We start from the raw sequence: 13,742 nt of genomic DNA on the forward strand, positions 1-13,742 counted from the left end.
CAACACCAACACAATAATCTTGTGAACTCAGCCACCAGAATTTGCAAATCCCCGTGTTATGGTGTCATGCTGTACTCAGAATCAGCAGATGCCATTTATCCAAGAAAACACACTTTGGCCCCATGGTGAATCAGGTCACAGACTATTATTTCGCAGATGTCCTTCTAACCAAGGTTTCTAAGGGTGACACACCCTAATGATCCAAAGAGCAGGACTGATCTGTGGCTTCCCTTCCCAGACGGGCAAGAGAACTCTCACATCATTTTCCCCGTAACGAAAATGCCCACGATACAAAAGGCCTCTGAAATGCCCAGATGAGAACAGAACAAACGAATACTCGACCAAAAGGCATACCCAGTGTTATAAAGCAGGAAATTTGCCTGTGTGAGTCAGCCGTTTAGGGCAAGTTAAATAAAAGCACTGCTTTCAGAGATCACTTGTCCCCTTTTCCTTTAAGGTTTACTTAAACACAGCCACGGTTGGACGTTTCACAGGACAAGATGACAGGGCCTCCAGCTATGTTACGATGCGGTCTGCCAGGTTTGGCTTCGCACGCCGTAGGAACCGAGCCAGGGGCCGCCTTCACACAAACTCACCAAGCTGGCATTTACTAAACCACAGTTTGTTGAATAAGCCACAAACAGCTAGCTTCACACGTGCCCCAGTCCAAACTAAACAAACCATATTGGCGCAGCGTGCGGATCCAACTGTGAGAATAAAGCCAGTTCTTTGAGGAGCCAAGATCCGTGTTTCCTGCATATATTCACAGTCCCTGACTGCGGTTATTAAGATCAGTTGCGGGCCCCAGATGGCATCTCAGCTTAATCCAAACCTTGCCTAAGTTTTCCTACATTTGGAACGTTACAGAACAATTTGTACCAGTAGATCATTTGGTACTGTACACAGAAACCTGGGACAACTCACACTCGCCTGCGCTGAAAGTTTCATTTCAGCAGATGAGAGAGGCTTAGGAGAAAATACCTAACAGCTGTAGGGCCCAGCTGCATATTTTCCAATTCCCTTGGATTGCATCTATCCTGCAGCAGCCAATCTATAAACAATCTTTTAGAGCTATTTCGAGACATGCCATCGCCCTAAATGCAGTAGTCACATTTAGGTCACCAGATGGTGTGGAAGGGGACAAAGAATGTCTCGCCTAGATGTTGCCCAACAGAAATGTTCAAAGCTTATCCTGTTGACCCCCAAAGCTCTTCATCGGAGGGGGTCCCATTGCAGGAGAGTTCAGGAGCCATAACGGCTAACCAGACTGTTGGCCAGGAAACCGGTGTTGGGTAGGTACGAGGATCCGGCGTGAGGATCTCCAAATAACATGCAGGATGAAATCCAACCCAACTTGTTTATGACTGCAAGGAGGACACATCCACGTGTCTTTGCCCAGGGAGCGCCCTCAGCGCTTGTCCCATTAGGACTTTTATACAATATTCAAACAGGGAGGAAAAATACGATTGGTCAAAATTTGATACAAATCACACCTGCATATAACACCTTGCTTATCCCATAATATACAAGTGGGGGTGCAATTATAATTATAATAACCTAGGAGGTGTGATTTTAGGGTCCTTTTGTCATAAGGTCATGGTGGTTCACCAGTCCAACCGCAGAACTGGTCTTGTCTGGTTCTGACCATTAGTCCTGGGCTTCCCTCACTTTCGTAACTCCCTTTTCTGCCCAGCAGCAGCCAGTACAGGCCATCAATACTGGCTGAAGACATGGGGAAGGCTCTCAGCCCTTCGAAGTGGGCCAGGTCAAGAAGTAGACACTGCAAGTTTCTAGGATTGCTACTTGATGGTTGTAGGGTATAATAAAGGAATCTTGAAAGTTCTGAGTTTCTCTCTGTCCCAACTTCTACTAAACCAAGCAAGGAGGGGCTGTTTTGAGTTTCTCCTCACACTTCCTTCTGCCATCATACAGATGAGCTTCTTCTGTACGATGAATCCAATTCCTACAATTAGCTAGTTTCAAGTCTCATATGGGCCAACCTGATGTGGTTGTGTTGCCACAACTGCACATCTATCCTTATTGCTAATGTTAGCAATAGCCCAACTGTGGTTTGTTTAGCTCTGTCAACACCGTGTGTGGCTCCAGCGGCTATGGTTGAGTCATCCTGGCTTAGCATGTGGTACAGGCCCCATCAATTACAGTTTGTGGTAACTAATCCTTAGGCCAAACTATAAACTAGGGTAGACGCAGCCATAAACCAGTGTTGCCAGCTTAGCATTTCTAAGGCTGGGTTCATTGAACGCAAAAACCATCATGTGGTTGTTTGGTTTTGGCTTCAGTTGTCATGTGAATCCAGCCAACTGTGGTTTACGCAGATTCTGTATGAATGTAATAGAACAAACTTTTTATGGAGCAAGAAGGTTTTAAGTGGATCTCTTCTGGAGATGTTTGGACAGTCAAAAGCATCCCAAGGATAACATAGGGTTGATCCATCCAAATCACATTTCCTCTTCATTCAGGGATACTTCTGCAATTCTCCAACATTTTTTCTGGAGAACTAGAGTTCTGGGAATATCAAAAAGCTAAAAATATACACTGTTTATGATATCACTGGTCACTAAAATATCTGAAAGAAAGTACTGAGAGGCATCAAGAATAAGTTAAAGGGAAATATGCATCTTCTTGTTGAAATGGTAGGAAGTTCACGGTCTTCTGTGCAATGAATCAAACTGATAAATTACAGATATTCTCCTATAAGGCCCAGGCAAGATCAATCTATATAACTGAGCATTCCAAGGGTTTTCAAAGCTCTCACATTGCCCCTTGCATATTAAATTTAATAACGAGTATTTTCATATTCAGGATGCAAAAATCATCTCAACCATCTACACTTTTCAACCTGGGCTTCAAAAACGATCAAAGCTGCTCTTAGCCATTAATGAGAAACTTAAGCAGCTGTTATATTTAGTTATAGAAACAACTGCACCCAAAAGGGCCAGTGGGAGACTAGAAATCTGAGAATATTTGCTTTCGTTCAGAAAGAAAATTTTAGTCTACAAGGCTAAGGATACAGAATTTCTAGGTTCATGTCCTGAAATTCAAGACGCAGATGCAAGAAAACTGCTTTTCCTGCAATTACCGACTCTAAAATATTTCAGTTGCTTAGAATATTTGCAAGGGACCCTTTTATAAAAGATGTCAAAAGCTGAGGAGAAATGGGAAAGTGTCTCAAAAAATTGCACTCCAATTATTAGGCAAATCCAAATGAGTTTGTCACAAGTACATACTTTAACCAACGTCAAGAATGACAAACAAATCGAGAAAATAGTAACACGATGTCCCCTGTAAAACAGACATTATACATCAAAAATACAAACATTAAAAAAAACCCAAACCAATAAAAATAAAAAACGTGTAGGATCACTCTCCCTACAGATACACACATTCTAAACTTGAAAATACTTGCCTACGCTCAAAGGAATTCTCATTATAGATCAGCTAAGAATTGAAAGTTGATCCCATGGGACAGGATAAGGGCAAAATCTACATTCAGACATCAACAAGGGAAGGCAGTAAAAGAAGATCACATTTTAATCTGATAACAGATTCCACTTGTGGAGGGGGTGTTCAATAGTCTTCTAAGTACTGATCACACCCACTTATTTTTTCCTACGTTTGTACCATGGTGGAAGAAAATGTACTAACCAGTATTGCCCACGTGTTCTTGTGATACGATTACTCCTTGTATGCACAGAGTGTGCATTCCAAACAAACACCTGCGAATAATACAAAGTTCACTTCTCTGCACAGAGCTTCTTCGTGCATGAAAAAATATATGTCAGCCCACTTAGTAGACCATACCAGAAAATCAGCTCTACGGTAAATCTCTTCTACTGAGATTGGCTATAAAAACAGAATTTTGCAATCCTGATTGTGCTGCATCTCCTCCCCCTTCTTATATTTCATTAAATCAGGGAGGCGTCTGTCTGAGCCACTTCCGAATGTTATCTCATCGCTCGGGATTTAAAACATGTTTCTGCCCCTTTTGCTTAGGTAAAGGTTCCTGCATATTTCCATCAAGGTCATCTTCCTGACTCTACACCATTCAATGCTGACTTCTGACTGGCTTCGTTTTGAATGAAACAGCACTCCGAACATGCACGTTCTGCCCTTCAATAAATTAGAGACGGAGTGTCCATCTTGTGAATGCTGTTCAGAACTTGGAGGTGAACTGTTAAGAGAAGAATAAGCCAGCATCCTTAAATCATGTGCAAACTGGGAATGCTAGCTTGTTCTTCTCTTAACAATTCATCTCCTCCTAGATCAGACCATGGAACTTCTAGTATCAAAGGTGGCATATTCCTGAATAACAGCTGCTGGTGAACGCAAGGAGAAGGGTGTTCCTGAATTTACATCCTGTCTCCTGGGCTTCCCACAACACCCAGTGGATTGGCCACCATGAGAAGAGAAAGCTGAACAAACCATGTCATCTGGGCTCTTACTCTGCTCTTTTCCTTTGCTCTTCCTGAAAGCTGTTCACCCTCAGTTTCAGCGTCCATTAAGCACCACTTAAGAGATGTTGGCCAGAAGAGAGTCCAACTGGATGCAATCGCGTTGATGCTTTGTTGGGGTTTTTTAAAGGAACACTTAGAACATCACACCACAAAGTTTCGAGAACCTCCAAAAGGAAACCGAATAAACCCAACACAGATGTTCACCCAAGACATAAATACGAGTCTTTGTACTTCATAGCAACTAAACAGGTTGAGCTATTTCCTTCTTCGGGTGACTCTCCAAGGAGCAGCAAAAAAGAAGACCAAAAACCCGACGCACACATGGCTTTCTCGTGAATGGTGTGTGTCTGCTGCCAAGAAAAAGAAAACGCAGCGGTGCCAAACAACATTTTGCTTTATGGAGCATCTGTTAGCTCAAGTGGGGGAACAGGGATGTCAAATGTCTAAGTAAAAAGGCAGAGATTAATAGGGGTGGTCACGGGGGAAAGGAGGAGGTCCAAGCTGCAAGGTGAATCACTCAGAAACAGGACACGCCAACATTTAAGCTGCCGCTGCAAACTTTTCCTTACCCTGTGCATATGTATGCATATTACATCAGGCATGGTTCTTCTGTAGATGTCTCCGCAGTCCAAGAAAGGACGGTTGTTGGCAAGAGATGAAGCCGACAAATGTTTTCTCATCTCCGGTCTGCTTACCTGGGTGTCTCACACACCATATCAGACACCCAAACTCTGTACTGTGTTGACAAGCTAGCAAAAAGCTTAGTGACCTCCTTATTAACTAACACTGATCCTTCAGCAACAACAAACCCGCTCTTCTTCTCTGCCGCTCCATCATTCTCCAGCTCAAGTCAACAAGACAACTGAACACAACATCGAAAGGTGGCAAAACGTGTTGATGGGGGTGTATAGTTTTGGATTTGGGGACGTTAGCCTTTTTCTGCACACAAAAATGCTATACCAAGGGTTTAGCGTGAATTATTTAACATTAATTTGACTAATTCAAGGCATGTTCTCTGCACTGGGGCCATATTCAAATGCAACCCTATGTCGGAATTTGGTGAGCACATAAAAAAACCAGTGGAGCTTCCAGAGCACCATCAGGGCCACCATCTTGACTTTTTTGACTGCACCCTGGAGACACCCCTGGCATCGTGTGCTAAATAAACCACCGCTGACTATGTTCGCAGACGGTGCTAAGTCATAAACTATGGCTTCTGTAAACTAAAATGGTTAGAATGCACAACAGAAGCCAGAAATAAGCCACCCAAATGGGTCTTTAGCACTCAGTTCAATGGCCTGGCTTATCCATCAGACTAGACCATGGTTGTGTTATCCATGGTTTGTTGATTAAGCCACAAGGGCTGGATTCAGCCAACATATGAAGCAAAACAAGCGAACTAAAGGGTGTCATACCCTTTTTCCACAAGGAAAAATTAAAAAAAAAAAATCAAGAGAGCACCCATGTCTGTGCAACTAAAGCCCCACTTGTTTTTCATGTGCATTGCACATGCTACACCCACAAAAAAGCAAGCCATTGATTGTGCAATTGATTTTTTTTTACTCCCCCGGGAACATCCCCGGCACCATTCCCGTTCTGTATCAACCAGACCTATTTCTTCTGCCCTTAAGAGCATCTTCTTCCAAAAATAGCATCTCTTTATACCCTTTGCAGTTTCCCATTGCTGTGTTTAAAAATCCTCATTCTTTCTTTTTTACATGAAGAACCAACCCCCCCCCCATTCAAGAGTGCAAAAGAACCACCAATAAATAAATAAAGCTGAAGAAGTTTCGGATGACACAGACGATTCATAAACAAATGCCGTATTTATTTTAAAAAGGGAAGAAAAGAGAACAAGTTCCCCAAAGCAGCTGCAGTTGAGTCTCTGTTTCAAGCAAGCAAAAATAAATAAATGAAGGATGTGCAGGATACTGGATCACTGAGGCCATATTATACAAGGAATCTGAATTCAGGAAGTGTTCTTACTCAGTGTCAGGGTGGCGTTTGGTTCTGAAAACAAATCCCTTGCTTGCCATTTTAAGAGAAAGAAAGAAAGAAAGAAAGAAAGGAAGGAAGGAAGGAAGGAAGGAAGGAAGGAAGGAAGGAAGGAAGGAAGGAAGGAGGAGAAGCAGAAGGAGAAGGAGAAGGAGAAGGAGAAGGAGAAGGAGAAGGAGAAGGAGAAGGAGAAGGAGAAGGAGGAGGAGAAGGAGAAGGAGGAGGAGAAGGAGGAGGAGAAGCAGAAGGAGAAGGAGAAGGAGAAGGAGAAGGAGAAGGAGAAGCAGAAGGAGAAGCAGAAGGAGAAGCAGAAGGAGAAGGAGAAGGAGAAGGAGAAGGAGAAGGAGAAGGAGAAGGAGAAGGAGAAGGAGAAGGAGAAGGAGAAGGAGAAGGAGAAAGAGGAGAGAGAGAGAGAGAGAAAGAAAGAAGAGAGAGAGAGAGAGAGAGAGAAAGAAAAAGAAAGAAAGAAAGAAAGAAAGAAAGAAAGAAAGAAAGAAAGAAAGAAAGAAAGAAAGAGGGAGGGAGGGAGGGAGGGAGGGAGGGAAGCAAGCATCCAAAGCTGGTTGTCCTTAACCCGGGACTACCTGTCATGAACATCAAGGACCACCGCTCTGTAAAATGAAAGGGCAGACTTCATGCAGAAAGCATGAAGAGAACATGGGGAGGAGTACATCAAAGTGTGGGTATGTGCGTATGCATATTAGGACATTTGAATGAACTGTGAAAATTAAAGGAAACCACATCAAGAGGCTTTATTTGTCAGCTTTGCAACACTTAAGAGAGGCGAGACAAAAGATCTCTCAATTCTCCCTGGGCCTCGGCTTTTCCTGTAGCATCTTAGGTTCCTTCGGTCTCATGAAACGTTTTATCTAAGGAGCATCTTCAGACGTTTTCATAAAAGCGGCTAAAGACGGACCCCTGTGGGTATTTTACTGGTGGACTTTCTCACACCAAAAGGAACATGTCTCTTGGTCCAACGCGCTTAATTGGACACCCGACACCAACTGGGTCATTTTGCAGACATGATGAAGTCTACCAACTGGAGTCACTAACAACACCAAGTGAATTTTGAAGCAACAGAGCTTTATACTTGGAGAAGGTCAAGAATGGAGAAACTCTCAGCCCAAGATTAACTAACATTACTTGAAAATCTCCCTTCCCTCTTGGATCTGGTATGCTGACTTTTCAACCCTTTGACTGGGTTCCGACACCACCCTAAGCTGTACCTTTATGCTGAGCAAACGCAGTCACTCAACTTGGTAGGTCACATTTCTGGCCTAACCAAAAGGCTTAGTCAACAGGGTTGGGTGGTTAAAACCATAGCTGGATGCAATTGTGAACTGAGTCATATCATACTAACCCTTGTTTTGTTTAACCCTGGTTTATTGAATGAACTACCAGGTGGACACCTGAGGCCAGTGTTGTCCAAACTTGGCCACTTTAAGATGAGTGGACTTCAACTCCCAGAATTCCCCAGCCAGCATGGCTGGCTGGGGAATTCTGGGAGTTGAAGTCCACTCATCTTAAAGTGGCCAAGTTTGGACAACACTGCCTTAGGCAAAGCCCAAACCACAATTTGCAAACCACAATAGCTGTGACCATCAAACCATCCACCTTTCTTAGCCTGTTCTGAAAACTCAGCTTGCAGTAGAGGCAACCAATTTTTCCATAGCGCCACATTCTTGGTTTAAACTCGGCAAGTGGCACCGTACATCGACCTGTTATTATTTTTAAACCTGGAGCGCCCCACCTACCAAAGTATTTTAAATATGGAAAGTTCAGCTTCCTTGTTGTGATTGCTAATTCAGGACCTCTTCTGGTCCTTCTTGGCCCCCCAGTTTTGTGGCAGATGAACAAGTCTTAAAGCGACACTATGATTTTTGCTTTTTTTCCAGAGGAACCCTTCCACATCTGCAGCTGCCTGAACAGCTGGGGAAATAGATGCTGAGAGATATCTATGGAAGCCCTGCTTGTTTATAGACTCCTTGCTACATGGCATTGATTCATCCTTGCATGTTTTCCTCTTCTTCTCAAGATAAATGCACCACACCCACAGTAAGAAACTCTGGTTTCTTACATTGGATGCTTGTAGTCATAACCCAACAATTACTCATGCGCCTTGGAAAAGTTTCAAGGCTCAGTGCATACCTTTCTATCGTACCTATTAAAATGGCATTTAAATTATACATCTCTACCTTTCATTTCAAGACAAACTTTTGCAATGGGAGCCAAACTCTGCAGCTCAGAGTTGGCACGGTGTAGTGCAGGAGTTCTTCTCCAAGCTTGGTTTGGGGGCTGCAGAGGGAGGGGTCCGCAGGGGGCAAAAAAGTCAAGATGGCGACCACGCCTGCCCAAAGCCTTGCCCCTTAGGTCCAAATGATGTTGCCTAGTACACTAAGGAAATGACCACGACCGAGAAACCAACCTCCTAGGACTCCAACTAGGCCCAAACATATAAATGTTTAAATTGAATAACATTAGACACTTGAACATGAAACACCGTACTGTGCAAGGAAAAGAATCTGACCCTGACTGATCATCTCTAAAGCTAATTAGGTTCAACTTGGATTAACCCAATATACCACTGAACCAGAGCCAGCCCCCCATGTTTGGGCTGAAATTGCCACCTGAAATTCAAACACGGAAATAACTCCACAGCCAGGCATACCGCCAACGAGGTCCTGAAGATACACCAACGTCCTGTTTGGATTATGAGAGCTGTTTACAAACATTTCAGTAAATGCCTATGGAAACCTGGAGAAGCCTCCAGCGATTCTGGCTGCGCTTAAAGACAGCCACGAAGCCAAATCAGATTCTGCAACATGAAAGCACAGTGATGGAGTCTGCACGCTCAATAACCAAGACCATCGGGAATGTGTCCCAACAGGCCAGGTTCGTATGTTGAGCCAGAAACCATGGTTTATAAGCCAAATTGACTGCATTAGGGCAAGATACTCAGCCAGACCCTGATGGCTTCGCGCAGTGTTTCTCAACCTCGGCAACTTTAAGATGTGTGGACTTCAACTCCCATGCTGGCTGGGGAATTCTGGGAGTTGAAGTCCACACATCTTAAAGTTGCCGAGGTTGAGAAACACTGGCTTAGTGCAATGTGTAAATGAAGCCACTGTCACACACCAGCTCAGTTCACGCTTCACACTAAGCCACTGTTTGTTTTAAGCAAACCTTATGAGGGGATCCACCACGGTTGGGTTCATGTACCACCTAAAGTCATAAACCCTGGTTTACAACTCAACCGGGTGGCCTTTACACAACCCCTAAGTGCAAAGCCTAACAAGTCACATGATGGCCTATGGAACAAATCACGGTTAAACCAACCCTGGCTTTGTAAGATGTGCAAACTGGAACAGTGGTTGGCCACCGCAGAGGAAATGACGTCTTTTGGGCACATCCATCCGGCAACCGCACCAAAGACAGACAATGGTTGCCCTATGTCAGGAAACAAGAAGCAACCATTTATGGTTGGCAGTGATACCATCAGCACGAACCAACCGTGCGAAAGCAGCAACCTCGGGCTCCATCGGGCTCCGATGGCCCCACGGCCACCTTTCTCCCTTTCTATAGAATCTTTATATCCAGCCCGAATCATGCATGCATTCATGGCTTTTTCCAACCATGGGCACAACCCCCAAACAACTAAGCTTTCATTTGCCTTCTTTTCAGAAACAGTTGACCTTTCAGGGGGAAACGCAGGGCAGGGGGAGAAATCCATAAGTGAGGTTGCAGGATAAAACAGAGCTCCTAATTGTCCTCCACGGTGAATGGAGCTGCCCGATTCTGAATTGGCACACAGGACTCCCGTCTCCCGTCAGAAAGTCCCAGTCCGTGGCAGCGTCCCTTCCAACAAGCTGCTTCTTTATAACAAGAGGCGTCTGGAAACAGGGGTCCTTGGCCCCCCCATCCGAAGAAAGCCAACTGGGGGCAAGTGCGGGGCGGTGAACGGCAGAAGAGGGTGATGCTTGAAAGCCAAAGGCGTCCAAAGGCGAGCTTGAATGGGGATATTGACATTGCAAAGATGAGAAGGAAAGGCTGGGATGGGAGGGTGGGCTCGAATCCTGCAACCAGGCATCGCCATCTTGACTTTTTTGACTCAGCCTTGCAGACACCCTCAGTTGCAACAGTTTTAGGGCAATCTCTGCCTGGACAGATAGGAAAAGAGAGCTTAAAAGGATCTGTAGTCCTGCACATCTGGAAGTACAGAGACGGCTGGATCCCAGACCAGAACTTCCCCAGAGGTAGATCCAGCCGTCTCTGCTCTTCCAGATGTGCAGGACTACCGGTCCTTTTATCCTCAGCTAGGAATTGAAAAACCAGATCCGACCTCAAAAATATGGATTATGCAAGGCTTTGATGTTAGGCCGAGGAAGGAAGGTTGTTTTGGGTTTAGGATGTCATGCAAATCCAGGGGAAGGGTTGTTCTTTAACACAGCCGCCTATTTGTTCAGAGGCAGTTGTGTTTTTTAAAACACGTGAAATTGGAGTGAAACTGCGGTGAGGCAACTCTGGCCATTCAGGAGAACAAAGGCCAAACTTCATTTTATCCCTGATAATGGCCAACAGAATACTCAATACCAACAGGAGAAGGAATGCCAGAGAAAAGGCCTAGTTATTATTCATTTTTCAAGCTGGCTTATCTAAAGCACGAGGACCCTGCCCTTCGTTCACCTGCGACTGCAAATCCAGCTGATCCTTAATCAACCAAGGGCTTCGCTTTTCAATGAAGCAGAACCAGAAATTCGGACAGCCGAGGGTATCAGAGGTGAGTAAGTTTAACTTTGAGAAGTCGGAAATCACACACACAGAATTGACAAAGAAAATAAATATATAAACTAAGAGATCTGGCTCCAAGTCCTTCCATGGACAGAAATAAAGACAGGTTGGGGTAAGAACAGAATTTGGGGGTTTCGAATCTAGGGCTCAGACCAACGGCATGAGAGGAACCAACATGCACTGGGGTTTAGACAGTCATGCCCATTAAAACCTCCACTTTGCTTTGCATAAAACTATTCATGGCAGGCACCAAATATTATCAAGTCTGCAACAATCTCCGTGCACCCAGCAGGATGCCAGGGGCACTGGGACTGCAGCTGGACTCCAGCTCCCATCATCCCTGATCCCGGGACAGGGTGGCTGGAGGTTGGCACAGGCGGCACCGGAGGCCAGAGGACGCCAGTCAGCCTGTCCTGTTCTGACTTTGCTGAGATAAGACATTTATCCAGCTTTGCCCGTGACACGGCGGAATCACACCCTTGCCATACGGGGTGGGTGCGTGTGTGTGTGTGTGTGCGCGCAAGTGTGCGTCCCACCACAGAGCCCCCCCCCGCCCGCCCGCCCGCAACCAAGGTTAACCCTAAACCCGCGCAAGTGCTTTGGCTGGTCTTTCGCACCGCGGCCACGGCGGATCGTGGGGACGGGCCGAGGCGTGTTCGCGAGCCCGCTCGCGCGATTCCCAAAGCGGAGGGCCCTCCCCTGCCGCCCCCCTCCGGGGACGCCGCCTGGCCCGGCCTCCTCCTCCCCAGCCCCCCAAAGAGGCGCCCCCCAGACGGACCCCGAAGAGTCGGGGAGCCCCTCTGCACGCGCTCAGAGGCGCTCTCGCCCGGCCCCGGCGCGGGGGCAAACGCCTTCCATCTCCCCCTCCCCTTTCCGCGGACGCCCGGCCGGAGCGGCTGCCCCGGCCGGAGGCAGCTCCGGCCGCCGCCGGCCTTGCTCACCGCTTCCGCCGCCGCCGTCTTCGTCCATGGCGGGGCAGCGCGGCGGGCGTCGCCCCCGGAGCAGCCCCGAGGCAGCCGCCGCTCCGCCGCCCCTCCGCGCCCGGGACGCTCCGCGGACCCCGCGCTCGCGATCGCCGCCGCCGCGCTGGCAGCTGCTGCAGCTGTTGCAGCTGCTGCCGCTGCTGCTGTCGCCGTCGCCGCTGGCTCGGCCCGCCCGCCCGGCCGACTCATATGACCCGGTGCCGTCCCCGCGGAAATGGGCGGGGGACGCCTCGCCTCGCCTCGCCTCGGCCGCGCTCCTCTGCCCAGCCCTGCCCGGAGCAGCCGCCGCCGCCGCCACCGCCGCCCGGCTGCCAGAGGATGGGGGCGCGCCGGGGCAAGCCTGGAAGCGGCCGCGAGGGGGCACCCCGGGGGACCCCGGCCCGACGGGGCGCCCCAAGGCGACGCGGGCGGGGCAGGTTAGCGCCTCCGCCCCCCCTCCGCGACCCTTCTGATGGTCGCGATGACTCTCACGGGAAGGCGCTGCAGGGAAACGCTATTTGGGGAAAGGGACACGGAACATTTTTATTATTGCCCCCATCAGGGTCATCATCCGTAAGCCTTATGCGGAATCACAATTGTTATTAGGGGGAGAAACCGCAGGGAAACGTCATTTGGGGAAAAAGCACAGGGAAATAATGTTTCATGGCTGCTCTTCTACTATTATTATTATTTTTTTAATTATTATTATTATTAGCATCCTCACCAACGTAATCCTTATATCACTAGTTTCACTGTGATTACTGTTTTGGGAAGAAACAGGAGGCAACTGTTCCTTGGGGGGAAAGCCCAGGTAAATACTTTATTGTGACAGCTATTCCATTATCATCCTGATCCCATCATCCATAACCCTTATATCACTGTTACTATGACAGGACGAAACTGTAGGCAAATTTATTTATTTATTTATTTATTTATTTATTTATTCATTCATTCATTCATTTATTTATTAAATTTCTCCCCCACCCATCTCCCCCCAGTGGGGGAACTCTGGGCGACTCACACAAAACATTAAAACCATAAATATATATATATAAATACACAAAACATCAATTTAAAAACATTACTAAAAAAGGAAAAGGAGAGTCCAAGAAGATGAAGAATCTGGGCCTCTATAATATATTTAATATTTTTGGGAAACCGACCACAGGTAAATAATGTTGCTCCTCTCTTTACTGATATAAGAATATTTCAGAGATAGGCAGCTGTATAAAATGAAACGATAAATACTATTTCATTTTATATAGCTGCCCTTCTCAAATAGATGGCTCTAGGTGGCTCACAAGAATTGTTGTTGGTCAGTCATTAAGTCATGTCCGACTCTTCGTGACCCCATGAACCGCATCGCGCCAGGCCTTCCTGCCCTTCACTGCCTCCCAGAGTTGGCTCAGTTTCATGCTCATTGCTTCAGTGATGCTATCTAGCCATCTCATCCTCTGCCGTCCTCTTCTCCTTTTGCCTTCCATCTTTCCCAGCATCAGGGTCTTTTCCAAAGAGTCCTCTC

General features: G+C 46.6%; 1 protein-coding gene across 2 annotated transcripts in view; it reads right to left on the bottom strand.

Annotated features, from left to right (window-relative positions):
* CYTH3 (cytohesin 3) overlaps window positions 1–12,532 on the bottom strand; it is a 54,344-nt gene extending 41,812 nt beyond the window's left edge. Inside the window, exon 1 of one of the 2 annotated variants that reach the window (XR_015797421.1) lies at window positions 12,200–12,532. Coding sequence is in view for 1 of the 2 variants with exons in the window: in XM_088148073.1 (XP_088004199.1) it covers window positions 12,200–12,227 (28 nt within the window). In the remaining variant the exon portion in view is untranslated. The remainder of the gene's footprint in view (window positions 1–12,199) is intronic. The other variant, XM_088148073.1, reaches the window with a different exon arrangement.
* Between the last annotated feature and the right edge of the window lie 1,210 nt (window positions 12,533–13,742).

The sequence above is a fragment of the Python bivittatus genome, unplaced genomic scaffold (assembly GCF_059951505.1).
Source record: "Python bivittatus isolate LINGU-HERP-01145 unplaced genomic scaffold, Pbiv_v1 ctg000560_np1212, whole genome shotgun sequence".
NCBI classification, from domain to species: Eukaryota; Metazoa; Chordata; class Lepidosauria; order Squamata; family Pythonidae; genus Python; species Python bivittatus.